At 47.0% G+C, this 12,173-nt stretch overlaps 1 protein-coding gene across 2 annotated transcripts in view; it reads left to right on the forward strand.

The window, feature by feature from the left end:
- GAREM1 (GRB2 associated regulator of MAPK1 subtype 1) overlaps positions 1–11,826 on the forward strand; it is a 236,750-nt gene extending 224,924 nt beyond the window's left edge. Inside the window, exons 5-6 of one of the 2 annotated variants that reach the window (XM_069568936.1) lie at positions 5,133–5,299; positions 6,647–11,826. In XM_069568936.1, the coding sequence (XP_069425037.1) occupies positions 5,133–5,299; positions 6,647–7,532 (1,053 nt within the window). In that variant the 3' untranslated portion in view covers positions 7,533–11,826. The remainder of the gene's footprint in view (positions 1–5,132; positions 5,300–6,646) is intronic. The other variant, XM_069568937.1, reaches the window with a different exon arrangement.
- The last annotated feature ends 347 nt before the right edge of the window (positions 11,827–12,173 follow it).

Below are 12,173 nucleotides of genomic sequence, written 5' to 3' on the forward strand. Positions count from 1 at the left end.
GTAAATGGAATCCATGTTTCTAGGAAAAGGGGAACTGATGCATGTTCTTCAGACTTTTAGGGGTGGTGGGAGTAGATGGTTCCTGTGGTCTGGCTGTTAGTCCCAGGACGGGCACCTTCCACAGCCTCCTTCAAACCCCACTAGGGAACTCTCTGTGTTAGAGACAGTCACTTTGCCTCTGCCTCGCTGAACATATGCTTCATAGACTAGAAAAGGGTGCTCGCTGTCCTCACAATAAATCTGCTCTCTGATTAGCCCTGGGTTGGCAGTCTGCACCTTGAACCCTGGGGAGAAGTGTCTTACTCCAGGGCAGCGTATCTTATCTCTGATAAGATGGGATTGTTGAACAGCCCTGTAGAAAAGGAACAAAACTTGTAAAGGATGAGAAGATTGTGCTGGGGGCGGGGCGGGGCGGGGGTGGGTGAGGAGATTGTGCTGGGGGCGGGGCGGGGCGGGGCGGGGAGGGAGAGGGGGTGGAAACTGCTGGAAAGAAAGGCTTTAGACCAGAGAACTGCTGGTAAAGCCAGATTATGGGTATGGTTGGGAGTTTGATCGCCCTGAATTCGTGCTGTGGATTGACCCCCATCATAACCAGGTGCCAGGAGCTTGGCTGTAAACACTCAAGCTGCTCATCACCAGAGATCACCAACCAGTAGGCAAAAGTCACCCATAATCTGTGATAGGTAATAACACCTGCCTCAGACACAATGCCAGCTCCTCGCTTAGCACCAGCGTTAGAGGGCTTATTCTTGATCATCCAAATACCTCCCCCCCCCCCACCCAGACACTTCCCTAATGAAGCCACAGCATTTCCCAGTTCAGAAATAACTGTCATCTTCACCAATGCCACAGCTAGGTTAGTGGTGGCACAGTTGATGGTGGTCACCGAGACCAGGTCTGCTAGACACCTTTTTTCCCCTAAATTGATACCAGTATGAACACACACACACACACAAATTAACACATAGCCCAGATGACTTATCAATAACAGTTTCCACATAAAAATATGAAAGACATTCTTATGGTATCCGTTTAAAAACAAAAGTACCTTGGGTTTGTCTGGTGACATCCAGTAACCTCTGCCTGCCATTCTAGGTGACATATTTGGGCCAGGGGTGTCAAGTCCCCAAACTCTGCCATCCACAGAGCAGTAAGAACAATGACCCCAGCATGTCCACTTTCAGGCTCCTTGAATATACATGGAGAGTGAGTAAATACAGACGGCATCTGTGCAGAGTTCAGAAGCAGTGACGAGTGCTGATCGCTGTGTGTGATGGTCCCAAGCCGCGTCTGTAGTGGTTAGGGCTGGGCCTTAGGCGGTGACGGGGGGCAGTTGGAACTAAAGCACAGACAGGCAGGAAAGTGCAAGGAAGAGTTTAGGTGACACTGAGCCTGCCCCACGGAGGGACCTGTGTGTTCATACAGGGGAGAGCAGGGGAAAACTAGAAAGATGGCATCAAATGGGAAGAAATCACTAGAAAGACTGCTACAGGCCTCGATGGGAGGCAGGAGAAGCTGGACTTTGTCCAGTAGTCAGAGGGGCCCCTGGAGATGGGAAGTAACATGATGAAAGCCACATGCTGAGACTTTTAGAAGGAATGTGCTGAAAATGTAACGCTTCAGCATGAAACGAAATATGAGGGAAAACTGGAAATAGAGTGATTGGCCATCCGGTCTTGTAAATTACCTTTTATTGTCAGATGAAATACATTTCAAGCCACAGCTACTTTTCTCTTGGATACAAATGTCCCATGATGAATTAAATCCAAAGGAAAGTAGGATGATTTCTGTTGAAAGGATGTAAGAGTTAGGAAGTAAGATGGCACCATAAACCCTGTGATATGTAACCTCGGAACCCCAAAGCATATAGAATTTTTCCCATAAAATACACTGCTGTACGACTTCCTTCGAGCACCCACATTTGCAGCCACAAGTTGAGAGTAACCCGTGGAGATGCGTTTGTCTGCAGAGCTGTGAGCAGCGCTCCCCCACCATGGGCTTCCTGCCCACACCTGCTGGGTGAAGCATTAATTTGTGCCTCCACCACATGACAGCTCAGTTCTTATCCCGGACGGGGTCCCTTTGAAGTCAGGTTTTGTTTTATTTTTAACTACCTTTGTCTCCGAAATGGGTTTCAGATAAGCCTAGTTCTTGAAGTCACATGATTACACCCAAACTGCCTGCTCAACCCACTCCAATATTCTTGCCCGGAGAACCCCGTGGACAGAGGAGCCTGGCAAGCTGTAGCCCATAGGGTCACAAAGAGAGAGGACTGAAGTGACTTAACAACACTGCCTTCTCATCACAAGGGAAGAACTCTTTTTATTCTGGCCTCATGTTAGTATCTCCTCACTGATCAGATCCCAAGGGTAAGAAGCTCTCTCATTCTCACACACACACACACACACACCTTTGTGCGTGAATTCCTTTCAGGAGTCATGTGGCCATCTCAGGAGCTTTCCATATTTCAGGTGCTGTTTGGAGTTTAGCTGGAAAGGCTCTCGGTCAGCCAAGCTCACCTCACCAGGCCCTGTCACCTACAAATACCTATTTTTATTAATAGTACTCTCTCTACCCCCAACCTGTGGGGAAGCTCTAAGGACTGACTGCCCAGTTAGGGAAGGAAGAGGCAGAAGCAGCTATAGGGAACCTTATGAGAAGAGAAGAGAGGGCTTCCCAGAGGTCAAATTCAACTACATGTAGCTGCTTTTCTGTGTTCCTAGGAGAAGGCAATGGCAGCCCACTCCAGTACTCTTACCTGGAAAATCCCATAGGTGGAGGAGCCTGGAAGGCTGCAGTCCTTGGGGTCGCTAAGAGTCAGATATGACTGAGTGACTTCCCTTTCACTTTTCACTCTCATGCATTGGAGAAGGAAATGGCAACCCACTCCAGTGTTCTTGCCTGGAGAATCCCAGGGACGGGGGAGCCTGGTAGGCTGCCATCTATGGGGTTGTTACCGAGTCGAACACGACTGAAGCGACTTAGCAGCAGCAGCAGACCCTGATCAGCCAATGATCCTATGGCAGAAACCAACACAATATTGTAAAGTCATATCCTTACATTAAAAATAAATACATTTTTAAAATGCGATTGTAATTGACATCTTAGCATATCATCATTGACATCTAAGTCAGCAATCCCTAATTAAGTGTAGGGGCAGGAGGAGAAGGGGACGACCGAGGATGAGATGGCTGGATGGCATCACTGACTCAATGGACGCGAGTCTGAGTGAACTCCAGGAGTTGGTGATGGACAGGGAGGCCTGGCGTGCTGCGTTTCATGGCGTCGCATAGAGTTGGACACGACTGAGCGACTGAACTGAACTGATCTGAACGACTAATGCCAAAATTTAGAAATTTCTAAATCAGATTCAGCCTTGACCCTTATACTTCTCTCTAATCCCATATTGAAATGTGACTATTTTTAAAATAAAAAAAATTGACAGACTCCTTATCCTCTCACGTTTTCCATGATTCTTGTCACTCTGGCATAAAGAGAACCAAGCACATCTATAGATGTTACACCCATCCACCCTAGACTCTAAAGACATTCCTTAAGAAAGAAAAGAAACACAGTTGCCTACTTTACAGTTTGATAGCAAGATGGAAACACTATTTTACTTCGTTTGTAATCAGTCCATGCTTCCAAAAGTCAGGGAGGGGAGCATCCCAACCAGAGCTTTTTACTGTCCTGGTTGGTTCTCGGCTTCTGCAGAAGACCCCAAAGTGGGGCAAGAGCCCCCCTGGGCCAGCTTACAAGCCTCTCTCTTCCTTATACAAACCTCATTTCCTCCACCACCACCTTCTTAAGAAAAGCTCAAAAGGGGAAAGCCTGCAGCTGTTGAAGAAAATCCACTGCTCTGAATATTTTGTTTCAGCCTAAGAGCTGCTGAGATGAAAACTTGTATCTGGTGGGTCCTCTGGGTGGGAGCAGGCCCAGGGAGAAATGCCAATGGATGAGACTTTTAATGGCTTCCATTTTGTTTAGACTTGAGATTTGCCGGGTCACCCGGGGTCACATAACTGTTCTTAATGGCTGGATTTCTACTGCAAGTGAATCAGGCCTTGGAAGCTGGTTTGAGGCCGGGTGCAGCATAGGTGGTAGCCAGTGTGATGTAACAGGAGCCCATCTCATTTGGTCTTAAAGAAACTACAAACCAAAAGCTAATGGGAGCTGTTATTTCATTGCCTTCGTTACCCCAGGGCCCCTGAGATGGAGGTATCAAGGAAAAGGTGAAAAAAAAAAAAAAGTTGGAGACACAGCCTAAATGCAGGCGAAGCCTTTTTCTTTCTTTTTGAGTCAGAATTGGCTCAGTGTTTATCTATGAAGGGTAGAGTAGCTGAACCAGGTATAAACTGCCCCCTGCTGTCTGATACAGAGAAGTACATAAAATATCTTCATTATAAAGAACCATGCTCTGAATGCCGGCTGTGAATCGCTAACAAGCCGGGGTGAAGGCAGGCTGCTGCCTCCTCTCTGGTGGGAAGATGAAGGGAGGGTGAGAGAGGCAGAGGCAGCTCTTAGACACAGTACTATTTTGGGGATTTGGAGAGCTGCCTCATTCCACCATCTGCCGCCTTCTCAGAGTATGTACGGTCTGTGGTCCAGCCCGGTACACATCACCCGGGAGCTTGTTAGAAAAATGCAGAGTCTCAGGCCCCGCCCTTGGTTACTGAGTCAGAATCTGCAAGAAACAAGATCCCCAGGGGATTGAGGTGCACGTTTACCCGTGAGAATCCCTGGAGGAGCTTTTCCGCTAGACAGGGTTCGCTCAGCCCCTAAGGTTTGGATCAAGTCGAATTCAGCTTGAACAGTGAAGAAACACCACTCCTCCGGAGAATGGCATCCTCTAGTAAGATCGTGATCTCTTAGACCCGTACTTTCTTCTGCTCCTCTTTTCTGCGTCCCCACGGATCACTGGCGCCCTCCCTGGGCTGTGCTTCCCCGCTACTTGCTACATTTCAGCAGCATTTGCCAAACTGGTTTCTTGCAAAATCGCTCCACGTCTGGCAGCCCCCTGTCGGCTCAGGTCACCCCTCCCCTCCGTCTATCGCAGCTGGTGTCACGTCAGAGCAGCCTCGGGCCCCTCCGGGTCGCGTGTCGCTAACCCCGCGTGTTCTCTTCTGCGCCAGGTCCGGGAAGAGTGCCGGCTCCTGAACGCGCCACCGGTCCCGCCCCGCAGCGCAAAGCCTCAGTCCACCAGCCCCTCGGTCCCTCCTCGCACAGCCAAGCCGGCGCGGCCGCAGACTCGCTCGCCCAGCCCCACCTTGTCCTACTATTCTTCAGGGCTGCACGACATGTAAGTCCTATGCCAGCGCCCACTTACCCCACAGTCCCCTCAGCAGCCAAGGCCCCTGGTCCTTGTAGACAGTGTCAGGGAGCCGGCCCCTCTCCGTGGTGTAGGAAAAGCAGTTTTTTCTCTTTTTATTTCTACTGGACGAGCATAGACCCTGTTGGTTCTGAGCTAGGATGGAGGAGCCGGTGGCATGAGCAGACTGCAGAGTCTGTGCGGGGTTCCGTGATAAAGCCTAGCCAATGCTGCTCTCCATTCTGAATTCAGCCGAGCAGACAGCAACTTCCAGGGAGACGGGGAATCACAGGGGTGCTGCCTCTACTCTGAGTTTCCACCCAGAGCCGGGGTCCCTTCCTTACCATCACTGACGGACCGTCTTCCATTTCCATCCTCCAGGTGCCCTGAGCGAATGCTTCTGCAGTGTGGCTCATTCCACGGTTGGCACAGGCTGATAACTTTTTTTTTTTTAAGAAATCTTTCATTATATTACATTATATCTGTCTCTATGTAACTGTCAACTGTTTCTTGTGTCTAGAGAAACAAATTGAGGTCTACCCGCTTCTCTTGGTCAGGCTGTGAAACCGCGAGGTCAGCCGTGAATGGCCTCTTCTCTTCTCCCAAAGAGGCAGACTTGGTTCCACCCACTGCCCACCCCACCCCACCCGGGCCACCCACTCTGAGCGCACTTGGGTTTCATGGTTGTTCTGAAGAGAGGGCCCCAGAGCTGCAGGGGGTCACACATGCTCCTGACAGGTTACAGTAGCTCTCCTTGGCAGGTGTTTTTTGTTCCCTGAACATTTAAATCCTCATGCTGGTGTTAACTGTGCAGAAACCAAGGCAAGCGTAAGCACTGTATTTGAAACGTTTCTTCCAGCCTCACCCTCTTGGATGGATAGGTCATCGGTGGTCGTGATGGTAGTCCTGTCCCTGTAGCACAAGACGCCCACTAACTGTTCCCTCACGCCCCGCTTGCCCACTGCAGACGTCACTAATCAATCAGACCCTATTGGTGATAAGCCCGAACAAGGCTAAAGACGTTTCTGATCACGAAGATCCAGGCACTCACTAACAAATTATTTTCTTGTAGTTAAAAATCTATTTGCCATCTCTGCTGTGGCTTCTTAAGTCAGTATCTTCATATCCGTAGTTACTGATGTATTTTAGTAATTTAAAGATTCTTTAAATTTTTTTTAAGTGAGGTTAAGTAGATACTTTACTGAATTCATGATAATAAATATTTGCTTCCTAACAACATTTGTCTACTCAGAAGTGACATCAATGGGCTAAAGCTAGGCTGGATGTTTCACTATCACTTTCTCACTCACCCCTCTCTCTATGTGTTTGGCTTTTAAGCAGCGTCACTAAAAGTGAGACGAGTCCCTCCGAGAGCGCTCCCGTGTCCTGCTACCCGTGTAACCGAGTGAAGGCAGATTCCGTGGACCCCAAGTCCCCGTGCGGCAGCCCCACTTCTGAAGCTCTGTCCTCCAGGCTCTCGTGGCCAAACCATTACTCCGGAGCGTCGGAGACCCACACCAGGAGCGACTTCCTGCTGGATCCGAGCCGCAGCTACAGTTACCCCCGACAGAAGACACCGGGCACGCCCAAGAGAAACTGCCCGGCCACCTTCGAGCTGGACGGCCGCGAGCTGGCCGCCAGCCCGCCCGGGCCGGGCCCCGCGGAGCCCGCGGGCTGTCCCAAGTCTGCCAGCTACTGCCTGGAGCGCTCGGGCGACAGGAGCCTGGCGGGCGGGCCGGCCAAGCAGAGCAGCTCCTGCCCCGCCTTGCCCCCCCGGGCCCCGAGGCCGCTGGAAGAGAAAGCGGCCCCGGACACCCCGCCTCTGCCCCTTCAAATCGACGGTGCTGAGGAAGCCCCCAAGTCCGGGTCTCCGGACCTGTCCGAGGACGCGTACTTCGTCCAGAAGGGTGCGCCGGACCTCCTCTCCGCGCCCTACCCCTTCTCGTCGCCAATCCACCTGCAGCTGGCCCCCCGCTCCTGCGGCGACGGGTCCCCGTGGCAGCCGCCCGCCGACCTGTCGGGACTCTCAGTCGAAGAGGTGTCCAAGTCCCTGCGGTTCATCGGGCTGTCGGAGGACGTCATCGTGTTCTTCGTGACCGAGAAGATCGACGGCAATCTGCTCGTTCAGCTCACAGAAGAAATCCTCTCGGAGGATTTCAAACTGAGCAAACTGCAGGTGAAGAAAATCCTGCAATTCATTAACGGCTGGAGACCCAAAATATAGCCAAATAAGCCCAGCTGGCATGGAGCAAAACTGATAACTGTGTTGTCCTAGACGGGACTGGCTGGGACCCGGTTTCATGGATTTTTTTTTTTTTTTTTTTTTTGCACTAAAAACCTTCGCTGTAAATAGGGATAAGAGAAAACTCTTACTATGCAGATTACAATTTTTGAATGGTGAACAGGCTATTTTGTACATCAATAAAAATGCTGTACAGAACACTTAGAGGTGTGCCTTGTACGTCACTCAACACTCAACAGCTGCTAAAAGACAAAAGGCATATTCAGAGAAATACTTCTTACCCAAGTAGGTTTATGCAAGAAGGTCTGATATTTATTTACAAAATAGCCAAAGCTGAAAAACACAAGAAATCTTAAACACACATAAACACACACACACACACACGCTTTTGAACAATTCCCTCCTCTGGGAGAATCAACTTCAGACAATTAACTCTAGTCTGTGCTCTGTTGTTTGGACTGCTCAGTGCTAATTGTTTTCCTCTTGTGCCTGAAAATGTTAGTAATATGAAATGACACTGCAATGTTACGTGCTTGATGGGGATCTTTTTATCAAAAGGCATTTTATCAAGTCTTGTGCTGGTAGAGGGTATAAGACGTCCTTAGAAATAATAAATCATGACCACAACAATTTATCTGTAGCTGCTAATTTTATTGAGCAGAGAAAAAATACCCAGAATATATATGTGTATGTGTATTTATCTAGACATGATACAAATGTATGTTTTCAACATCCCTATGAGTCTGATCTTTTAGGTAACATCTGTTCACTTTCAAATATCCACTGAAAGTTTGGGGCCATTAATTAAGTCGACTCTTAGGAAGAGTGGACAGAATGATGTCAAAGATTCTCAGAATCCTGTCCCTCAAAGCTCAGTCTTACCAGGCTCCAGCATGGAAAACTTGGAACAAACCAGTAGAGAGTCTCTATTGAAGAATTAAGTTGAATTTTAAACCTGTTACAGGCTGGGTTTTGCATAGAATACTGCCGTGCCCATTCATGTCTGGGGAACTGATCATTTCTGTTGAGTGGTAATTCTCGGCTTTGAGGGTCGTCTGCTGGTATCTGGTGATGAGGGGTCTGGAGAGCAGTTTGCAGAGCCATGTCTTGTGTTCAACGTGCTTTGTGCTTTAGGAGAGCTCGGAAGTCAGACACACCACCCTCTGCTTTGATGTGTGCTGCGTCTGTGGCATCATTTTTTAGAGCATCAATAAGAGTACTTGTCTAGTTCAGAAACCTCTTCTTTCCTCTCATCCAAAGAAAATACATGATTTACCATACTTTCATTCCAACTGTTTCAAAACCCTGGAACTGACAGTTTTTGCCCAACACGATAAATACGATGGCATCAATATCATTTTTGACTTTTTGAAGGAATATAAATCTTAGAAACATTTTCCTTCTCCGAACAGGTTATCATCCTCAGCCCTGCCTTCCTGAGGTCTGTCCCCACATTCCAGATGGACAGACAGCCACCCAGGTGTCAGAATTGGCTTGTATGTTATTATCCACTCTTCCTGCTCATCAAAATGAGTCCATGAGTGGAAAGACAAAACCCACCAGTTCTAGTTTTGCAGACCTGTTCAACATGGCTTCATTTCCTGACATGAAAGATATTTTTAATACATCTCATTGTTTAGAACTGAGGTGAATTAGAACTAAGGTGAACTGATACACTGTCTCATTTTCCATCTTTAATCCTTTTTTTAAATAAAGCCTTTCCCTTCACATGTCTCTCAAAATGCAGATACTCTAGGTTAAAAGTACCCCATAAAAAAAAATACCCTGTAAAACTTGTCAGACTGGGTCACCTCTTCATAAGTAACTGACACGTCTATGTAGAAGCTTCCAGTACGGCACTTAGATGGCATACGGCCGCTCTGACTTTTCCTGTTGGGAAACCATCCTTCAGTGCCAGGGGCAACCCCTTAGGTCGAGTTAACCTCTCAGAACCTTTCTTTAAAATAAAAACAGGGGGCTGTTGAATAGTTGCAACTTTTCTCTGACAAAATCTTGCTGAACCCATTCACAAATCCTTAGGCCCAGACACCGTTCTCAGTTCAGGAGGGAGGAATAGGTAGGTTTGAGTTTACTATGAAGGTTGCCCCACATGAACAACTGATTCTTTTTATCTTTTTCTTCCTTTGAAAATAAAAGTTCCTTCTGTTTTTTTTGTCTTGGCTTATGTACATTGAGTTTATATTGATGGCAACATAGAGACTCCTTGAGGGCAGGGACGATATGGCCTTTCAGTCACACACTCAAATTCACTGAACATCATTTGTGCGCTGGGCACCATGCTAGGATGACTTGACAGGTTGATATCAAGGACAGTTCCTGCCCTCTTGGAATTCATAATGTTTATATTTAAAACCACAGTTGTTGAGACTGAGTCTGTGTAAGAGAAACATGAAATCTTCTAAGCAGTGGGATATAGAGACAGTTAAGCGTGCTCTGTCTTTCAAAAAGCCACAGATGGAAAAAATGGCAGCTTCTATGAAAGGAGTATCAAAGAAACGCTGCAAGACCATCAAAACTTGGAAAGCGTTGGAGACACAAAACATTTCTGAGTCCCACTGGCTAGTATTCTTTTTTACTGACTGGAATTTTGTTTTAATTGGTAATAAGTATCCTCTGGCATGTCTGAAGCCACATGGCACCCTGACTAGACAAGGCTTGCATAGCCACAGAGAATCATGACAAGAAATGCAGGACAGGGGTAGGAAGGAGACAGCCCTTCCCTTCTTGAGCTGCGATTTTGCACTGAAAAGTGACCCCCACACCCAGAATCGTTTCTAGCCAACCAAGTCAGGACAGGACATCTCTGGCAGGTGCCTCACAGTCTGTGCACTGACCCCAAGGCCTGGGAGAAAGTGTCCAAACGGGACTCTTAATTTGGGGTCCTTAAATTCATGGCCAAAATCATCACGACCCCCATCAGAAAGGAAACTCAGCAATAAATCAAACCAAGCAGCGAAAATGTAAAATGTGGGGCTGACTCACATAAGGAGGGCAAACTCAAGCACTCACAAATTAGATCCCTCTCAGCATCTCGTAAACGCCTGCATATTCTCTCTCTTTTAAGTTGAGCCGCTCAACTTTATGAACTGTGAAATTTACATTGAGACCCTTTCAACCCACATATGCCGTTCAAGTTTATGAAGTTGCAGCGAGCTGCCCATTCGACTAAATTGCAGTGTTTATTCTTGTCTAGTGTAGAAATAAAACAGTCTTATGGGGAAATAGTATGACTGTCCATTCCAACTGTTTTCAGACACATGGGCAAACACCCTCTGGCAACATTCCAGAACCAACTGCACGTTGTCCGCATGACTCCTCGAGCAGTTCAGGGAGTGGGTGTGGATGAATAGAGGGTCCATCATTTAACCAACACTCCGTGTCACACACAAGTCACTACTCATCATGCCTAAAGAGTGTGAGGTTAACGTTTTGAATAACAAACTGGAAAATCAGACAGTTCTCCAAAGACCCTAGTGAACTGTTCAAAGATATTTCAACTTCAGTCCACCACAAAAGTGAAATCTATGGTTGGACACACAAGACTTTCAGAAACTTACCACCATTATACCAATTCCCACTATTTTTCTCATAATGGCACCAAACTGCTGGGGCAAGAAAAATAAGACAGCCAGAGGGCAAATAATGGAAAGTAGGACTTTTACAGGGTGGGGCTGTGATCGTGTGGAATGCTGATGGCTACTTCTTAGCCAGTCACGTCGTTTAGTCTTCAGAACTTGGTGTTCGAAAATTTGTCTCCTTGTGAAAGCCAGAAACAAAGGGTAAACGTGATTTGTCTTAAAACTGTACAAATATCTTCTGTAATTTTGCTGCTCTTAATTTTTAGGCTATGAGTTTTGTAATGAACTTATCGGATTATGAATTTCTTGTTTCCAACCTCATGTAAGGCTCAGATCGTTTCTTACCTATAAACATCTTCTCCCATTCTCATATGAAGTTCCCTTTAAAATATTGTTTGAGCTAAGCCTAAAAATTGAACTCCATCAAAAATGTGCGTATTTTCCTTGACTTAAATGGAAATGGTTTATTCTTTTCGAAGAATTCTGTAACCATCTTTACCATTTCTTGGCTTGGAACCTGGGGTTAACTACCAGTTAACAGTTGCACTGTTTCCAGAGCATTATCTATGGGCCCAATGTGTACCTCAAGATAAACATGGTTATGTTGTGTCTAAAAGAAATTCGTCGTTGATTTCAGTGGTTCTGAAATGTCTATAAATAAATAAATTTTAAAAGTTGTTCTTCTGGCATTGGTTCCTTAGTGAGTTGGACCCAGTGTATGGCTTTCTGAAGACTCTCTTTCCCATCCTCATGAAGCAGAAGGGAGCTTGTCTGAAGAGATTCTGAAGATTGCAAGTCCACTCCATATTGACAAGAGATTGAAGACTGGCTATCATATCATAAATGGAAGAAGCTGGGAACCAGGTAACCCAATGGCGTGCAAAGAGAGTGTAGTACCTGTGCAATCAGGAGATACGGGAGAAAAGACAAATACAGATGAACTGGTGAGCCTTAAAAGATAGTAGGGAACTTCCCTGGCAGTCCAGAGGTTAAGACACTGTTCTTCCACTGCAGGGGGCTTGGC

The sequence above is a fragment of the Ovis canadensis genome, chromosome 23 (genome assembly GCF_042477335.2).
Source record: "Ovis canadensis isolate MfBH-ARS-UI-01 breed Bighorn chromosome 23, ARS-UI_OviCan_v2, whole genome shotgun sequence".
NCBI lineage: Eukaryota > Metazoa > Chordata > Mammalia > Artiodactyla > Bovidae > Ovis > Ovis canadensis.